Source organism: Protopterus annectens, chromosome 12.part0 (assembly GCF_019279795.1).
Source record: "Protopterus annectens isolate FY-2018-M chromosome 12.part0, PAN1.0, whole genome shotgun sequence".
Classification (NCBI taxonomy): domain Eukaryota; kingdom Metazoa; phylum Chordata; order Ceratodontiformes; family Protopteridae; genus Protopterus; species Protopterus annectens.
The window spans coordinates 506,975,061-506,996,178 of NC_056746.1; the positions used below are offsets into that span (position 1 = coordinate 506,975,061).

Below are 21,118 nucleotides of genomic sequence, written 5' to 3' on the forward strand. Positions count from 1 at the left end.
TCTCCAAAGCTAATGATACAGCATCCATGGAACCAGATGGCATCCCAGGCTGTGTACTACGTGAACTACAAAATGAACTGGCACCCCACCTAAGTGTCATGTTTAATCATACTCTCACCTCAGGCTTCATGCCCACTGAGTGGCGCACAGCTACAGTTATCCCACTCCATAAGGGGGGATCCACCTTGGATCCCGGGAACTACCGCCCCATCAGTCTGATGAGCCTGATCTGCAAGGCCATGGAACTTATAAACAAAGACAATGGCAACCTTAAAACACTGGACCCCACCCAGTTTGGGTTCGTGAAGGGCCGATCTTGTCTTCTGAACCTGACTGACTTCTTCGAATCAGTCTCCAGAGCTGTGGACGAGGGTAAGGCAGTCCACACAGCCTATCTGGACCTCGCCAAGGCCTTTGACACCATCCCCCACTCTGAAATCATAGATAAACTTACTAATCTGCGCATTAATCCCTACGTCACTCGATGGGTTGCCAAATGGCTTACTGACAGAACCCACACTGTAAAAGTAGATGACTCCAAATCCATCTCCAGACAAGTGACAAGTGGAGTACTTCAGGGTTCAGTCCTGGGACCTCTCTTGTTTGGCATCTACTTCTCTGAAGTACAGGCCAATACTAAGGGACTCTGGCTAACAAAGTTTGCAGATGACTGCAAACTGGAAGCCATTACTGAACCTCCAAATGATGTGGATACTCTACAAAAGGGCCTTACAGAAACAGATGCTTGGTGCCAGAGCCATGGGCTCAAGCTCAATGCCAAGAAATGTACAGTTATCCCCTTTGGGAAAAAACATGTACTTGTGAATTATCACATAGGTGGCAGTACACTAAACACCGAAAGTGTGATAAGAGACTTAGGGACACAGGTGGACAGTGGTCTCACCTTCAATAACCACATCGCCACAACAGTCAGGAAATCCTTCTATGTGGCAAACCTCATCACGAAGGGCTTTTCATCCAGAAAAAAGGAGGTCATTGTCCCACTGTACTCATCCCTCATTAGACCCATTATAGAATACAATGCCCCATTTGGTATGTACCTCTCAAAACAACTGGAAAGGCCACAGAAATACCTCACTAAAAGAATGACAGGCCTAAAGCAGATGCCCTATGCTGACCACCTTAAAAAAACTCCAGCTATACTCTGTCGCATATCGTCTACATCGAGGCGATCTCTGCATAACATACAAGGCCATGTCAAACCCAGAGCTTTTGGGACATGCTACACTTAAATAAATCCCAATCCCTCAGAGCCACACACTCCAGGGATCTAAACCTTGTCATCACAGTAAACAAAACATGCTGAAGGGATAGGTTCCTGACCCAGAGACTCCCCAGACTCTGGAATAGACTGCCCATACATGTCAATCAGAGCACCTCTTTGGCCCTCTTCAAAAGGAACCTTGAAGATTGGATGGGAGAAAGGAAATTCACCCCAGGGATCACGTCAGTCATCCTGTTAGACAGGGGTGCAGGGAAGTAAATAGTGTGGGAAGAAATAGCCAGGGAATTGTTATGACTAGGCTTGTATAGGCCCTAGGCCCGATAGCCTAGTACCAACCTATGAACCTATGATCACTAAGGGTCGATCTTTAGCGATTCGAACATTTAAGAGTTCGAATATGTAATATAGACCCTTACTTTTCACACTCAAGGCATATTTAACTTAACCAACATCTACGAATATGGCAAAAATAAAAAAAGGAAAGAACTTCCACAATGAGATAGTTGGCTGTAGTTGCTTTATCTCCAGTTTGGATTGACCGACTTACTAACAATCCTTGGTGCTTTTGCACCACAAAAGCAAGAATGAACTGAGGAAATTGCACTGGCTAACAGCCTTTATATTCGACACCATGACATTGAATTGGAGACTGTCAGCTTTGCCTGGGGAAAGTGATCAAGTCTACGGTATTTGGTCTGGCCTTGGATTTCTAAGGTAAGAAATCCCAAACATAATTTCTGCAACAGCTAAGCAAGATGAATATCTAAAGTTCTTAAACAGGGGAAAAAAATCAACATCTACATGGCCGACCAAAAACACACACACACACACACACACACACACACACACACACACACACACACACACACACACACACACACACACACACACACACACACAGTGTGGATCTTGGGGAGGGATTTTATGCCCACACTTTTTGAACTTATTGAAGCTGAAGGCACCCCTCTCCATACAAACACAATTACGACAGGAGTATACTACAAAAATGTAACAGTCTGCTGTTAAAGACAACTACTAAAATAAAAGGCAGTTTGAGGGGAAAGTCAATTTTTTTTGTTAAAACAAGGGACAGGGAGGATATGAGGGACAAAAAAATAAGTGAGAAGATAAACAAAGGTAACGATCAAGAAATAAACTAATGATTATTCCCCGATACTGGTCTAACCTACAGTTTGAATACAGGATCAAAGAAAAGCCCTTATCTGGGCGAAAAATTCCAGATAAACATCTACAGAGAGTCAAGCAAAGCATAGTGATACTGAAGCTGCCAGACAGCAGGAAGTAGAGGCTTGAGTGATAAACAGAGATGTTGAAGCTGTCACAAGCAACAAGATCAGAGTATTGTTGCCACTGAAAAGGGCATCAAGGTGGCCTGGGCCAGCTGGGACCATATTATATTTACATCTATGTATATACACTTACACAGATTGAATTATGAAGTAAGGGTGAAGGAATAAATGTTTTCATTACATTGCATCTTGATCATTACAGCCTAAGAGTTTCTATAAAAGCTGAACTGCTTGACCAGTGTTAAGACCAGATTAAAAGGTGAAGAACAGCAGCACGGGTGCAGTGGTTAGTGTTGTTGCTTCATACTACTTGGCTCTCCAATATGATTCCCTGCCAGTGTACCTTGTGTGTGGAATCTGCAAGTACTCCCTTATCTTTTGTGGGATTTTGCAGCGAGTTGCATCACACATTCAAAAGACATGCTATTGGTAGACTGGGGATCCTCCACACTGCCCACAGGCAGGTAGGTAGAGAAGCGTACATGTTTCCTTACTATGAGAGTGGCATCCAACCCAACATTAGTTTCTTTGCCTTGCACCCTCTAAAGTGCCATAACAGAGTTCACCTCTCCCAACACTGTATACAACGGGTATTGGAGAACGACTGACTGAATGAAAGAAAAAGAAAGAACAAGCTTGAATGACCGATAAAGAGTAGAGAAAGAGAATACAAGTGTCTGACCAGCTGACTCCCTCTCACCTGTACCTCAGGAGGGTGATCACTGGTACTTTTCTTTCTTGACAGAGCTGTCAAAGAAAACCAGCAGAGGTGCCAGAACACAAGATAACCTGAAGGACAAAGCCACAGGGATAAAAAAGTGCCAACTCCAGGGCCTCAACTGCTTCTCCGGGTATAAAGTCAGCGAAGAAATGGAGGTGCTGGTTGGGGAAGCAGAAAAAGGAAGGTAGAGGACAGACCTAAAAGGGTGCCTACAGCAATTCCAGGATGCCTAGTAAAAAAACAAAGGATGGCAGGAAGAAATTAAGACTGCAAAACAGAATATTCTCAAACATCTTATGTTAAGTGCCCAATACAGCTACAGTATGTTTATTGTAATATTCACTGCTGCAGTCATAACTTCTAGGGATACTCCCATAACTCAAAGGCTGGTGAGTGGCTGCCCTTAAGAGGAGCTTGTAAACATCAGACCCTGTAACATAGCCTTAACAAAGCCTGCCCTTGGTAGCAATTCCTAGACTGCAGTGCTATGAGAAGAGGGTCTATATTAGTTCGACAGCTTAGGTTGTTGAATCTGTAATGATTGACACCCAAGTGTCGAACTTGCAAAATCTCGAATGGTCGTTTCAGAAAATTCTTTCCTTGCGGAAAGAATTCAGTAAGCCGTTCGCGAACAAAATTAACTTCACCCCCCCACACCCCCCTAACTAAATATACCAACTACGAGATCGCTCCACATTGCCGAAAGGGCAAATCCCCGATAACGGCCAAGTGACTTCTTTCTTCATGAGAAGATCTGGACTAATGACCAGGTTGTTACTTCCAGGGTAGACTAAGCATTTAACCTCAGTGAGGAAAGCAGTGCTGGCTGCAGTGGTCCTAGTGGAATGAGCTCTAACATTCCCAGGGATATCTTTTTCATGGAAAGTGCAACTGCTGTGTGCTAAGCATTGGGATTTGGTTTGCTTGTTCACAAGTTTTCACCCCTCTTTGTCCCTGGTAATGTAAGCAACTAACTAACCTGAATTTATATTCTGTTTCGTTCAAGACAAACAAAATTATTGTTGCCTATGCACATTCAAGATGTTTTCCTCCTTGGTCTCTGGAGCTGGAAATCCACAGAAGTGAACAGCCCATTTCAGGAATAGTTTTGTCACCACCAAAGGTATGCAAATTGGATTAGCAAGTAATATGAGGCAGTCCCTGAAAATCAAAACAGGTTACTTGGACAGTAGGGCCTACAGTTACAAAATCTTTCTAGCAAAGGTAATAGCTATAAAACTGGTCTTCCAAGAGAAGTATTTGAGGGATGGGGTATAAAAGCCACTAGCACAAAATGTGGTGCTATACACTTTTAATACATAATTTAGGTCCTACTGTGAAAAAAATCTCTTTTTGCGATGATCGCAATGCAGCAACCCCCCCCCCCCCCCCCCAGAAGCATCATAGGGGTTCCAATGGCTGAAATGGTCGATGCATAAAACTTTATAAAGGAAGAGGGCAGTCTTGGCCCACAAAGGTCTGACAGGTAGGTAAGAACCAGGGACCTCTATGCTGTGTCTGGGTCCTAGTCTCTGCTGAGACACCTGATGGGGAATTTTTTTTACTTAGCTACACAAGATTTTCTTGTGTTTGGTTTCCCAGCCTAATTTTGGGCACATCCTCTGAAAATGTGTCTAAAAGGGACAAATGTTAAAACCACTCATTCTGTCAGACTTACAGTTCTCAGACTGAGGTGCAGTACGGATCTTTTGCTCTAGTCAAAAGGTTTACAACCTAAGACAACAGTATCCTTTCTGACCTTGTCAAGTTCAGCATAAGGGAGAATCAACAACCCCTGCTGCCTGGGTCAAAAGTTAACCATTAATAAGCATTTCTGATTCCTCCCTTGCAGCATGCTGGGGATTAAGGTAAAGCTTGGAGAAACAGACCTGCCCACATTACAGAGGTCCTCAATCACCCATGTTCAAGGAGCTGGGGGATTCTGGTGTAAAACTTTCAGAATTGTCTACTGTATGGAAAAGCAAAAAGGTCCATTTCTGGCACATCCCATCTGACGATCAAATCCAGGAAGTCACCCTGTTTAACATCCATCTGCATCACCAAGTCATGCCCAGCATGGCTGTTAAAATATTCTTTTGTGACGGGAAGTGAGACGCCCAGAAGGCCAAGTCTGACTCATTGGCAAGATCCCAAGCTTGCATTGTTAACCCACACAATACACAGGAGTTAAGTTCCTTCACGCTTGTTGATGTATTATTGTCATCTGTAGGGATGTGCAGAGTATGTTAAGGGCTAGAATAACTGTCATCACCTTTCTTTCTTTCCTCAGATGTCCTGAATCTGCAACTCTCCCACATGCACCCCCCTCCTTCCCAAGGCAGGAGTCTATGGGGAGAGTCTGAATTCCTATGATCAGTTTCAATGGCACCCTTAGACTAAGCTGTATTCTTACCCACCACATGAACTCTTCCTGTATAAAGGAAATGGTTTGATGGGATGTTGCACAGGCTGGATATGCTGACACTATTTGTTTCTTGGGTACAAATGCAGCTTCCTAATGTGTGTAGTCTTGCCAGTGTAACTATCAGGATGCATGAGGCCATGTTGTTCTGCTGGGAGACTGCCTTGAGGTACTGTTAAAAAACGTACTCTGTACTTCTGACTTTACCCTTGAAGGCCAACTAGTCTTGGCTGATCTCCTACTACTGTTCTGCAATGAGGCCCATATAGTCCCCAATCCTTAGAAGGGAAGTGGGAGCAGGAGGGTAAGGAAGGGAAAGGGGACTGGGGTGGAGTCGGATTTTTAGTGGGTGGAGGGATCAGCCTGATTAAGTCACAGCTGGTCCCCTCTGGATGCCATGCCTATGAGGACCCAAGAGGTCAGCTTTTAGTAGGATGATACTTGTTATATTTTGCAGCTTTGGAATGAAAGAACTGTTTAACAGGCTGGATGTTTTTCACTTTTCCTCCAGTCTTCTACATACGTTTTCCATTGGGGTTCAAAGAGAAGCTCCTTGTCTATGAAGGAATTCAGCAGCCTCACTTTAGCTTGGTCAGGCAAGGGCCAAGACTTCGGCCAGGTATATCTTAATAACAGACCCTTTAACTGCTGTCCTGCATTCCATGAAATGTGGCTAAGTTCAAGTATTTCTCCTTTTAGGCCTTTATCTTTAATCCCTCTGCCTCAGACTTGAGCTAAGGAGGGATTCCTAGTGTTTCAGGATGAGTCTGTCAGGGTAGATTTTAGTCCTAAAGTGAAGAAAGATCTTGCTCTCTAACATTTAGAAGGGGATTCCTGCATGTAGCCAAAGTAATAAATAGTAGAAAGCTGGTGGAACCAATTAACCCAAAAAGTACAAATAATAAAAAATATAGGCTGGAGGATAAAAACACACTTATTTATTACATAAACAAAATAGGTAAGCGCTTTCGAGGCAATCCTCTTCATCAGACCTTAATACAGAATACAAAAACACAAGATTTAAATAAAACCAACAACCAATAAAAACACATCTTAAAAATCAGTGTGGTAAACCTCTTTTTCAAAAGAGGTTTTAAAAAGAGACGGCACTATTAAGGCTAGGGGGCAAATAAGCCTTAACGTCAATAATCCATCTCAGTTCAATATATTCAGTCTCATTAGTAATATCACCTTCTCTCAAACTTTCATTAATTCTTTGTAAAACCAAAAATTTAAAACCATGTTGAACACCAAGATCTGACACATGTTTAGCCAGTGCATTCGTAGACTTATTATTCCGTATGTTATTGAGATGTTCCACCACTCTCTCCTTCAACATACGGTTCGTTTTACCAATATAGAACGCACTGCATAAGTTACACTTAGCCAAATAAACAATATTCTTAGTGGAACAGTCAGCATAAAATAAAAACTCTATGGGCTTCTGGTGTACTGGGTGCATAACCATACAAGTAGACTAAATATTACCACAAACTTTACAGGCTCTGCATGGATAGGTGCCTCTACGTTGTGAAGCAAATCTCTCACACGTACTATTGTGCTTGTAACACAATCTTGGTTTCAAATTTTTATTGTTCCTAAAACTGAAGCTGGGTGTGGATCCTATAACACGACTGATACTAGGATCAGTGAGCAAAATAGGCCAGTTCTTTTTGATTATCTCACATGTCCTACTGACATCACTAGAAAAAGTTAAACAGTCTATTTACAGTCTGAGCATTTACCTGTCCTACATCTTGTGCATTGACTGGATACCCACCAGAAAAATAAGGCTTAGTCCTGTAGCCATCAAGGGAATCCACTTCCTCTACAGCTTTATCAATATCAAATGTTTTGTATCCCCTATCAATGAGGTCTGTGGTCAGGCAATTTACGGCTTCCACAAGATCTTCCCTGTCTGTATTCAATCTCCTACAACGTAACACCTGATTCTTGACTAGCAGTCACCCTGCTAGACGGGGGTCCAGGGAAGTAAATATTGTGGGAAGAAATAGCCAGGGAATTGTTATGGCTAGGCTTGTATAGGCCCTACGGCCGATAGCCTAGTACCAACCTATGAACCTATATTCTTGGTGATATGACTAGGATGCATACTGGAGAGATGAAGAATATCGTTCTTCCTGCAGTCCTTCCTATGCATCCTAGTATAGATGTTACCTAGCATGTTCTTATTCACATTAACATCCAAAAAGTCTATCTTACTCTGAGTACTTAAAGGAGAAAGAGAGGTAAGAGGTGGTATTCCCAAGATAATTCACAAATCACTATAACTGTAGCTCATCACCTTACCAAGTAAAAAAGATGTCATCCACAAAATGTCTGTAAAACATAATGTACTCTTTGAACATATCAGAGCAAAAAAAATCTCTTTCTCCCATTGGGCCAGTACAATGTTGGCATACGTATTTGCACACGCTGTGCCCATGGCGACTCCTACTTTCTGGAGAAAAAATTCTTTCTCAAACAAGAAAACATTATTCTCCAAAATTAAGTCCAAGAGGGCACAAATCATATTCACATTGGTGCTAGTAAAGCTATTTTCCTTAATCAAGAACTGCCCAACGTTCTCAACACCCTCATCATTGGGAATAACTGTGAACAAAGAGGTCACATCAAGCGTCACAAAAAACACTTCACTGATGCCTATACTCTGTCTGGGTTCAGCCCAAGCATATAAATGTTCTAAGAACTGTTTACTATCCTTTAACACTGTAGGTATTTTATTTAATACATATCTGAGCTGTTTCTCCACATAGATAGACATTGGCTCAGTGAGCCAGACTCTACCTGAGGCAATCGGTCGGAGCGGGGGGTTCAGGGGGTCCTTATGCACCTTTGGTAAACCATAGATGACTGGTATATAGTGGGATGGTCTACACTAAAGTACGTATACAAAGGAAAATCAATCTGGTCGATCATAAGTAGGTCATACAAATAAAAATTCAACCTACTAATGATACCATTTACCTGGAACTTCTGTACGACAATATACACATTGCCATCATAGAGCATCCTATGCATTTTATCTAGGTAGTCCTCTGTGTCAAAAATAACTATCCCACTGCCCTTGGTCAACAGGCCTAATAACTAAATATTCAGCCTTAAAGTACGTAAAGCTTCACTCTCTTTAATGGTTAAATTACAAAAACTGTTCTTCGATTTCTCAATAACTACTTTCCTGAGATCATCTTCACACATCTTAATAAACGCATCCATGGCTGGAGAGTTATTAGGAACAAAACAACTAGGTTTCTTTAAAATACATGCATCAACGGTATTTTAGGTCTTTAATCCCTCTGCCTCAGACTTGAGCTAAGGAGGGATTCCTAATGTTTCAGGATGAGTCTGTCAGTTAACAGCAGGGTAGTAGATGTGTAGATTTTTGTCTTAAAGTGAAGAAAGATCTTGCTCTCCTTAACATTTAGAAGGGGATTCCTGCATGTAGCCAAAGTAGTTCCTGTGCTGGAATCTTGGGACACCACAAATCAGCAAGAGGGTTCTTATAAAGATATTTATAGGAGTTATAGACCATGTAACATTGGTCAAGCTTCCTGGGAACAAGGGATAGAGAATCTGTTTCCATTCCTGCATGGATAAATGCACCTTCCAGTACTTCCAATACTGGCAGGATGGGAAGAGGTTTTGGTTCAGCCAGGTTTATGAAGTCTCTACCTTATTTTGGGATGGCAGACTTCTTTAGCTTTCTATATGAAGGCTTCTTTCATCTAAATGAGACATCCTCCAGTGGGGAAGCAGAGGATTAGGTGTTGTTAGGGTCTGATGTAAAATACAGAGCATAGCCAATATAAGCCAGCTCATCCACCTTTGAATCTAGGATAACAGAATCCTAGTGATAAGGAAGGTCCTCTCCTTCTCTTCTTAGAAGAGGCCCCTAACAAAGATGGCATGTCTGTAACAAGCTGTCAATTTCAGTCATTTGTAAAATCCTGCAGCAGAAGAAATAAATCCTGAAAAGGAACTTGGGATGCAGGAACATATGAGGACCTGCCCATCTTAGGTTGGGGAAAGCTGTTAGATATCTATTTTGGTTTGGACAGTTGCCCTCCACCAAGGGCTTGGGTCATGGGTAGGCACCTGCGACCCTTGATTCATTTTCGGCTAACTTCCACATACATAAAAATATGAGGGATGTCACCCTCCCTTTTGCTTATCACAGGTCAGACATCGGTACCAGTCAGCCTCACAGAAGCCTTGGTACCGATCGACTGCGTGACAGATTCTGCCTCCTAGCACAGACATTTACTTGTCGGCATGTCAGCTTCTGGAGGGGTCATACTAGATACTTTAGTAGTGACCAACACAGAGATTAGGGGCTGAAAACCTGCCTCTTGACCTTTAGTGTCATCAGGCTATGAGTGACCTTACAATTCTGACCGGCTGTTATCGGTCTCCCTGTGCTTTTCCAAATATTCTACTTTCTTAGATAGGAGGCTAACAAAGACGATAGCTGATGCTGTAGCAGAACAAGATCAGATGCACACCTTCTTTAGAGCTACGTAGTCCTGAACAGATTCAGAGTGACGCTTGATCATCCTTGGGTTAAAACCACTCATAGTGGGAAAAACTGTCTACATCATACTCTGGATCTAAGCAGAATACAAAATATGAATGAAAATCTTTGTGAGGAAATCTGCATGCTGGACAATTATTCACTTTCTCAGTCAAATATCTAAACTGGCCACAACCAAAATAAACAAAATCCAGATAAGAAAAAATAAATGTACCTCAGTGGGGTACATATATAAGCTCTAGAAACAAGATGACAATGCTGATAACATTAGCCCAAAGCATAAAATTTACCACACTGTGACAAGAAAATGGCTCCTGCAGAGGTCCCTCTTACACCACCAATGCCCAGCATCTGGGTGGAAGGGAGTCAGATGGAGTCAGGTGGGAAGTTGGAAGTCAGGCCAGCCATTTGGCTCCTGAAGACAGGAATCTCCAGCAGCAATGACTGCAGCAGTGAATACTACAATGAACACTGACATTTACAGATGACTGTTACCAAGTGGCTGAAAACAGATGAAAAATGGTTTGCAGGGGAACAGAACCGATGAAAAAGGATTGCACATTTACAGTAAGAGCCCACATCTGCATTTCAGCAAAAATCACTCCTCTCTAACAGCTCTGAACCACAGAGCTTGCAGCAAGGAAAGGGCCTTCAGCTGCTCAAACAGAAGCGTCTGTCATCCTCCAAGGATTAGTATAAAAGCACTAATGCTGCACGCATTAATGAACTGACCTCAAGGTTAACAGAAACCTACTGGCAATGGGCACATTATAGCTTAAATTTCTTTATTGGCCTTGTACTGTATTGCTCAGGTCACAACGGGAAAATGTGTTCCTTGAAGGTTCATAATTTCTTCATCCTGACCTTATGTTGTAATACTTTTTATGGTGTCAGGAGTCACTAATGGTAATGTACCACGCTGTCATAACACAACTTTACAATTTTAAATACAGAACAAACCATGTGGGTAAATAGAAACAGGAAAGCCAAACCCTTACCTCTGTGGAAATGTTATGCTTTTTGAAGACAATTACTAGGACAAAACTATAAAGATACAAGAAATAAGATTAATTTGGTTTAAATGGCTCACTTTCCAAATGAAAATAAAAGCAACTACTGTTCTTTATTTCATAACAGTGCAGAGCACCTCAGGGGAGAAAAACATTTTAAATACGACAAAATCCACTGCAGTGCTGATCCTTACAAAGGGCTGCTTTTTACTTTTGGCAGATGTGGTCACAGGTGACCCCTACGTTAACTTACTTCCAGTGAATGCGATCCAGCGAGCATATTTAGTAACTTCTCTTCGCCAATGAGAAGCCACTAGCAAACCGCATGTGACAGTCAATGAAACAATCCCCAAAATGATGAAAAATAGTGTTGTGACCCATTCTGGTGGAAGTCGTGGAGGGATGCAAGTCCTGACACGTCCATGAATAGTCTGACATTGTCGAACCAGGCCAACTGTCAGTGCACCTGTGAAAACAGACATAGAAATCATATTTAAAATATTTACAGTCTTGTAAAATGTTAATCATTTGCTGAAGAACAAAAAAAATGTAAGAAACAATATTTGAAGCATCATGAATACTATAAAGAAACATGCACTTCACTTAAGTGGTATATAAGCACCGACCGACTCCCTTCACCTGCTTATTCCACAAACTACTGTTTAGCTACAGATCCTAATAACCCTTAAATCATGCACCTCAAACAAAAGACTTGTATCTGACCTATCCTTCTTTGAATTCCTTCACTACATCCTCAAGGGGAGCTGGTCTGTGCGCCCACCACACACTTCATGTGAAAATTATACATTCACTTCCCCTGAAAGTACCAATCTATGTTGAGATTGTGTTACTATAATAATATTACTTATCCCTCTGTTGCAGTACTCTATTAGTGTTTTATCAAATAAAATATCTGCACCCATAGACTTTACTGCTTCCATGATGTACACAGAAGTCTACCACATACATATCTCTCTTTCTTTTCTTTCCTTAAGTAAGTCCATGCATGTACATATTAAGCTCTCTAAAGACATTGAGCAAATCCTTTACCACTCTTAGTGGCTTATCCCTGAACAGGGACCTACTACCAGTGCAAAGAATGGTTCTTAGGAATTCATGCAGTACTCTGAACAGGATTTTATCATGTCCCTCTAAGGAAGACAAACTGATTATAAACAAAAATTTCATGCCAATCTGTCCAGAAGCTCTTGCTAGTTCAGTGGCAATGACAGCAGCATGAAAAGCTGTAGGTCTTGGGTCTGAGTCCCAAATGACAACAGATATTTTTCTTGCTTAACACCATCGCTGCTCTCCAGACTACCCCTGGGGGTTAAAGGTTTTGAGGTACCTCATGATAAACTGCCCAGAAGGTGCTATGCACCTGTCAGCTCATCTCATCCAGCAATCTTGCTGCAACTTCACATTCACAAAAAGATACAGTTGTTCTTCCAGTCCTTCTAACATAGGACATTACCAACACACATTTTGAAACCCTTCCTGTCTGGAGTGGATTCAGTTTACTGTGGCATTCTGTGCCACATACATACCTGACAACTACGCAAGTTTTTTTCTGAGCTGAGAAGATAATTTTCTGCAGATTCATGCTCAGCCAATGTTTTAGCTAGAGTGGCACCCTGTAAGCCACTTTCCAGTTAACAGTTTGCGGTGCCACCACATTACAAGCCACACAATGGTCTAGGAGGAACATACCCAGACAAAGTCTTCCAAGTTTACTATTTTGGCCGCACAGTTAAATTTACCCAACACCACAGACAAGTGATTAACTTGAAAATGACTGCCAAGATGCTAGTTTGGTGAAACACTGGCAACATGTGATGACCTGGTCCACAAAAGACAATCCCCTCAAAAAGCGTATTTGTTAAACACACACACTATATACAGACCACGAAAGTAAACCAAATCTTCTCCACAGAAGAATGTGTTAAATGTCCAGGCTGTGCTTAGTAATGTGTCCAAATCAACATATTTGACAATTCTTTCCTAAAGCAATTCCAAGAATTCCTGTCCTAGAATAATTAAACTGACAAATATACAATTCCCTGCATCTGGTTGCTTTCCATTCTTATGAAGAGAAGGCATACTACTCTTTCTGTCTCACTGTACCTCACCTTTACCAAGTATTTTAGCTAGCTCACTGGAGTGATCAGTGATCTCAATCTCTCCCACCTTTGTTCTTAAATTTTATATTGAACTACATGAGGTTCATAATTGTGTTTCTGCCTTTAGTTTTAGGAGTTGAAATTATTCCTAAAGATAATTAGAAAAAATGCTGGCCAAACCTTAGCATACTACAATACATCACAAGTGTGCATAAATATCACTACTGGTCATACAACAAAGGCTCTCAAGACTTTTCTGTGAACAGATGTATTGCTTGCTTTGACAAACAACTGACAACACTACAAAGAACTGGACTTTAGTCTGGCTGGTGATACATGACAGGTTTTTGGTCTAAAAACAAGAAAAAGACACTGCCACTTCGAGTTTATATGCAGGGCCACCGAAGGCATAAAAAAATATTATACCAAAAATGCTTCCCATACAAACATTATAAAAACTTTGACCAAACCATTTCACTGCAAGCTTATCATTTTCAACATTTTCATTAGTTTACCCACCCAATTAAATATAAATACATAAAACAACATCTGAGTTCAATGCCTCTGCTTCAGTTTTGGAAGTCATGGGGCAATCCATGAAGAAATACGAGCACAGTGCATACTGGACTGCAAAGTGGATGACGAAAAACCCCAGGAAAATATTACAAATGTCCAGTACAAATGAAGTGGTCAGCACCGCATGCATCATTCAACGACTATCAAACTATGCTTAATAAGTGGTACGTAATCTAAAGTACAGAAAACATGCAACTGCAACTCTCCACAGTTTGGTTTCAGCAGTGTGTGTAATGCAAATGGCAACTTGCACACTGAGCTGATAAGCTGGCGACTCAAACATGGAACTGTCATTTCTGGACTGCATGTCCATCAACTCATTTCAACAGTGTACAATGACACAAATGTCATCTGCCAAAGCATTTCTGCAGAAGGCTTGTGAGGAGGCCACCAACTTACATAAGTAGTAGAAGTCCGAGGTATGGACCTGACATACTTTTGGTAGCAAAGGCCAATGCTTTGGGAAAGACAAGAAAGCGCAACCTTGGATACTTTTTGACCATATTTTTTGTAGGAAAAAGGGTATAGAGCTGTGAATCCTTTGTAGTCTTGGTTCTGTCCAACTGAAATCTGAGCTGCCTATGGACAGCCAAAAAATGCAATAAGTATTCACCCCAATTAGAATAATTCCGGGAAAATTTGACAGTGAACTGACTGATTTATATTACATTATGGAGCAACACTGGGCATAAAAAGAAACTTATGTAATGATGCTCTTTGTATGTGTGTGTGCGTGTGTGTGTGTGGCTATCAGAAGCTTGAGTTTTGTACAAAAATCACAGAAATCTCAGATTTGTCATTGAACATCAGTGTGTCGATCAAAAATGAGTCAAATTTGCCTTATACCAGACTTATTTTTTTATTCCTGTAATATTCCTGTCAATTAAATTTAGTAAGCTAAAACTCTCCAGTACCTTACAATTTTGTCTCCATTTGATAGAATGGTTAAGGTGCTTAACTCACAAACACAAGACACTGGATTTGATTCTCACCTTTGTAGGGGAAACTGGCCAAGCTTAAAATGACCCACAATGGCAATTAGCCAAGTATTTTACTAAGAACCTATGAAGTATGAACCTAAAGGTCATGAAGGGCCCACCATTTTTATCTGCCAACAATCAAGTTCCTTCAGAAAAGAATTTGTCTCAGTCTGCATCAAAAATGCTACACATACCATTTTCTGCAGTTCTTATTCATAGTCTATAGCTTAACATCCTGAGATTAAAGAAGTTACACAGCACACACAAACAGCTGAAGTGAAACAGTTAAAAAAAGTTTGTTCTTAGATAAATCTTCAGATAATGAACAGGGATGATTTATTCTGCCATCAAATTCTAGCTTAAAAGGTGTTGCCTTTAATTGTGTAACTGCAGACAATTTAATGACACACAAATACTATAAGGCTTACTATCTCTCTAAACAACTGTCCGCCACAGATGAATAAGCAGAGCTTAAAATGGAAAGGCCTAGTAATTGAAAGCAACAAGTATTACTACTCAACAAAATCCTGATATTTTACCCAGTTAGTTTTCAAAGAGTGTTTAAATGTCGGATGAAAAGCTTTGTAGTCACATTTTTTAGATAAAAAAAAGGCATGGCTTTCTGAGTCTGGGCTAAAATGCTAGTGATAGCACTGTCACCATATCTGAGTCACAGGAAAAAAATGATTCATTATGTCTAACATGGGCCTTATAAATGAGACAGATTGCATTGTAGGAAGAACACAGACTAAAAACAAGTCCCATTAGAACAGTAGGCCCCATGATGGACATTTTGGGATATAAAAAATTAAAATGCAATAATAAACTGGGTGATTTTGGTGCATTAATATATCACAGAGTATCAAGCTATGATGATGAAAAAATATATGTCTGGAGTTTCAGCATGGAGTTTTCCTTTAACTCTGACTATCTTAAGTTTCATCTGAATGCTATACTTTTAATCTCCTATAATGTTTTAGATGCTGTGTTTATGCTGTGTGTGTCCTTTACCACAATTTCATTCATGAGTTCAATACAGATTTTTCAGCTAAATGTTTTACTACTTTTGTCTTACAACAATATTAATGAGCACCACTTTATCACTCAACAATTTTAGTAGTACATCATTTAAGTACTTGTCTTCCCATATTCCAATTTGTCAATTTATTCTGGAAACCACTGTGGCTATAAATATCAATCTTGAAGGCAGTACTGAAGTGCTAGTTACATATTTTTCTTTAATAAAAATTTTAATTTTACTGTGGCTCCTCTGGTGTATATGAATACATAAATTTGTAATGTGGCAACACACAGTAGGCTGTTAATAAGCTGCAGTTTTAGTCCAGGTTTTACTCCTTATGCCTTCATTTTGCTACTCTGCATCACTGAGCAAGTCACTCAACCATACAGAACTCCCAGGTTATCCCTGAAAAGTGATGTGCGTCTGGTGAGTGGTTAACAAAATGAAATAGATTACAAGCCTGGTTGGGCAATGGTCAGTACCATAGCTTGTCTGGATCATAACTGAAATTAAAGAATGATTCTGAAGTAGTCAGACAACCGAAACTTATTCCAACACCTGATGGGGGCCTCTGCTACATCACTGTCCCCTTCTCCAGAGGTAGCTCTAGGCACAACAAACTACCTAATTAAGGCAAGATTAGCCATCTTAACCTCAAAGTTGGCTTTGCTTGATCTAATTAGCCCTCTTAGTTGCTTACTTACTGTGAGGAGTTTCTATCTTTATGAAAATTACCTTTCCTGATTTTTGCCATTTTCCCCCCTTTGTGGTATATCCTTTTTAATCTGGGATGTCACCAGGGTTTAATTCTTGTAAGTACAGTGGCTTCTATGCAGCCATCAACATGGTTGTACAGAGTTTGAGAGCAATTTGGCAAAACCTGCTGTGTTCTCTGGGTTTGGAGGAGCACTGGATGGCAAACCCATCACTTGATAAGTTATTTGCTTTGGAATAGTTCCTGTTACTGGTTTTACTGGGATTATAGAGTTGATTTTGACTTTGAAGGAAACAGCTTTATGGCTGGACCTTAGGTAAAATGAGACAATGGGTGGGGGGGGGCAGCATTCTCTCATATTTGTAAGCACAAGGTCCAGTATGTTGGAGCTTCTAGTGGGCGTATTCACTATTTGGTCAAAAGTATCTGCATTTACAAAGTCCAGGAATCTCTGTGCCTATAGATTTGAAACTGTGTAGGATTCCCAGTCTACAATTATGGCAACTGTCTCCAGCAGGTTAAGTATGCACATTCTGAGCTTCTTGGGACATGAAGGGTGACCTACAGTTGGCTAGGATATGGTACGGGATTTTTGTCTATGGTGATCTGCACATTATCCTGTTTGACCACCTTAGAGGTATGCCTGTTACTGATATATATTGAGACACACCCTCCTTTAGCCCTGTTTGTGCGGCTACTGATCTATAAGTGTGGAAGGCACTGAAATCTTGCACTGCTGGGGTACTCCTTGTCGCTTTAAACCATGTCTCGGTAAATGCACAGATGTCTATATTCTCAACTGGGAGTGTATTTGTTTAGGCTTCTGGCACTGAGCAGTAACACCTTGAGGTTCAGTTGATTTGATTTTGCTATACTGGTAGACTTATCAATTCAGCATTGCCTAAAAAGCACTATGGGAGGTGGGCAAAGTTTTAGCCAGTATTCAAAAGTTTGGAAGAGAGATGTGCAGACCACCCCTGGCAAAAGCAATGTGGTCTTTAAACCATGTCCTCACAATCAGACAAATAATGGAACCCCTTAGAATGACACAAGAGGTCAGAATCAAACCATGTGCCTTTTATCTGTGGGTAAAGACCTTAAGCATTATGCCAACCTCTCCCTAAAATGTGTTCACGGGTTCACTGATAAGTATTAGGCTAAATGTCCTTTTGGGCCATTTTAAGGGTTGTCAATTTTCTTTTCAAAGGTGAAAATCACTCTGTACCTTGTGTTTGTGGGGTAAACATTTTAACCATTATACCACCACCTTATCATGAGTTTTTGATAAGTTTACTGTTGCTTACAACAGGCTTATGACATTTACTGTTGAATTACATCATCCACTATTAACCACTACTGGGTAACGCAGTGGCACAACAAAAGTAGCATTGCTACCTCAACCCTAAAGATTCTCCAGTTTGATTCTTAGTTGGGGCACTTTCTGTGCCATGTCCTCCCCATGTCGGTATGAGTTTTCTCCAAGAGCTTCAACTTCCTCCAGCCTCCTAAAAACATGCAAACAAGTGAACTAGCTTCTTCAAATTTCCAGTAGGGGTGTGTGTAATTGTATGAGTGAATACGTGTGTATATTCTGTGATAGATCAGTACTACTGTTTCAATGTTTTCCACCCAATGGCTGCTACGATAGGCTACTCTCCTCACAATCATGTGAAGAATAAAGCAGGTGATCAGGAAATGGATAGATAAATGGATGGATATACTGTTTCTGCCAAAACGGGATGGCTACCTATGAAAGATAACCACACATGTTTAGGTAACATTTGCACACAAAGTAATTAAAACTAACTTAACAATACCTTCTCTAAAGGTATACACTTGGATGGGAACTTGGACCTTACAGAAAATGCATGCTTTACAATCTAGAATAATAATCTATAGGCAAACAACTTGGCTTTCAGCCATTCCATATTGCTTTGAAATGACTAAAATTTCTCCCATGGAACATGTTCAGACGACACTTTAAGGCATCTTAAATCCCAAATGTTCTGGAATTGCCTGACACATCACATACATTCTCCAGACATTCTCTGTCAGGACTGCTACGGTTTACTATTCCTTACACATAATACTAAACTTCATCTTAGGGGAAATACTGACATTCCTTACATAGTTCACAAGTTCCACCGTCCTACTACTCCTTTACCCTTCTCACTCTTTTAAAATGCCTGCAACACCACATTGTCTGCATACAGCAACTTTGTCTATCTATCCCCTCCAACCTGTGCTAATGTAGTTCATTACCAGTATGAACACCTGATGGCTTAGAGCTGAGCCTTGCATGCTCACTCACTCATTTTGAGAACCTATCGGAGTGTGCAATTGGATACTTGTACATAGCCTGCATTAATTCCACCAATGTTTCTTATCTTGATCACATTTCCTGTGCCCTCATGTGATCCTGCTGCTTTCCCGGACTTCATTTTCATTAGTGCTGTTCTTACTTCTAGTACGGGCTCCTACAACACAAAATGACCTTAAATTCTGTCTAGAAGACAGCCACCAAAAGGGGGTAGTCTACACAAGATACTAAACTTTATCTTAGGGAAAAGTCTGAGAAGCAATACCAATAAAGCAGATAAAATTACACTTGTCAGATAAATTTAAAGAAAGGAGGACATCTCAGAATTATAATTGTACAGGAAGAATAATACACTGCTGCAGTACAATCTTATGGGGATACAATGCACTGTGGAACAAAGTTATTTCCAGAAAACAAAATGCTACTTCTGATAATAACCTTCAGTTTTGTACTAGTGACCCAGGTTTGATTAGTGACTCAGGAAATGGAGTGTGTGGGTGAGGTGGGACAGGACTGAACTTTGAGCTCAGCCATCACAAAGAGAAAGAAGGGAGAGGCCACAGACTGGTCCATAGGGAAGACTTGAACAATTACACTTACGTAATATAGTGCTCTGCATATTAAGGGGTTGGGCATGAGTGGAAGCACCCGTGTGTTGCTCACGGCTAAGATGAGGTGTATTAAAATAAAAAAAAAAAGCTCAAACTTTGGCTGCTCATGACAGTCCCTCTCTCAGCACCAAACTCATATCTTATGGAACAAATACACTCACCCTGCAAAGAACAAAAAGGCCAACAAACTGACTGGGGAGGTTTCATGGTCACTGCGGGGTTAGGGTCACCCAAAAAAAAAAAGGTCTAGAAAAAATAATAGCAAGGCAGCCACCTTCAGATCATTCCGTGGAATAAAAAGAAAAATGACAAACCACGTAAAGTAGCACAGGGTCAGTAATAACGAAGATCAAGATTTAAAAAAAAATGCACAAGCTTCAGAGTTGTAGGTCGTGGCATCCTAAAAGTCACCACAAAAACTTCACAGTATACTACGTGAAAAGTTAACAATGTGATGAACATTAGGAGGCAAGCAATGTTGTGGAAAATTTTTCTAAAAGACATTGATATTTACATCTTCTTTAGAATATACATTTATTAACAGTACAGAGATTTGGTACTTCAAGCACTTCAAAGCATGCAATTTAAAGGAACAAGTTAGCAATGACACACAAAAGGAGACAATCACCAGGACTGCAGCAGAGGAAACACCTACAAGGAAAGGCTTAGATGCCTTGCCCTGTGATTATCTCCATTTCACTGAAATTCAGCTGCCAGACAAGCTTACTTTTTGCAGTCCTAAGTAAATAACGTTTACAAATGCACATCACCACCCATAGTTACAGCATTATGCTGCATCTCTACACTAGATAATCTGACATTACTGAATTTAAAAGCATACATTACTGTTCTAACAGAGTTTGTTAATTACGTTTTAATTGCTGTCACAGTAATTAATTACATCATGGAAAATACCACATAATAATAGGTTTATTACATGACACTGCAGAAAAATAAGATGCTAGACTGCATTACACAACTTGATTTATGCTCCATAACAATTAAGTTGCTGAAACTTTATTCTGTTTGTAAATAAAATCTACTCGTTTTCAAGAATCCCATTATTTTATGGCTTAGCTCTTCAATCGCAGTGACAGTACCTAAGCTGCTGCAGAAAAAGGATTTCCTGAAGATAACGCCACTCCAAGGAAGGTGAACTGTCAGGGGAGGCACAGCAAATGCTGAGTAATCTCCCTGCAAGTGTGGTATAAATTGCTAAATAATTATAAAACAAAGACTCACTAAATGTATCCGTGTTAAGCAGAACCAGGCATATTTATCCATCTTGTCTGCCCTTCTGATGACTGAACACTAATCTACTCCCATCTGCATCCTTTCCATCACCAATTCCATGCCTTCTCGAAAGCTTAGTTAGGCCTACAGACCACCAACTCCTGTGAGGTAGCATGTTTCATTTATTCCTCACCGCTTCCTTAAAGTTTTACCTTGCATCCAGAGTGAAGTTGCTGTCCTCTGTATGGCCCCTTTTCATCTCTCTGCCCTTCCACCCTTGG

The 21,118-nt window shown here is 40.6% G+C and overlaps 1 protein-coding gene across 1 annotated transcript in view; it reads right to left on the reverse strand.

Annotated features, from left to right (window-relative positions):
- The window catches only part of MOSMO (modulator of smoothened), a 622,815-nt gene that overhangs the window by 41,574 nt on the left and 560,123 nt on the right, over positions 1-21,118 (reverse strand). The window contains exon 2 of the mRNA XM_044089642.1: positions 11,515-11,727. Within this exon, the coding sequence (XP_043945577.1) occupies positions 11,515-11,727 (213 nt within the window). The remainder of the gene's footprint in view (positions 1-11,514; positions 11,728-21,118) is intronic.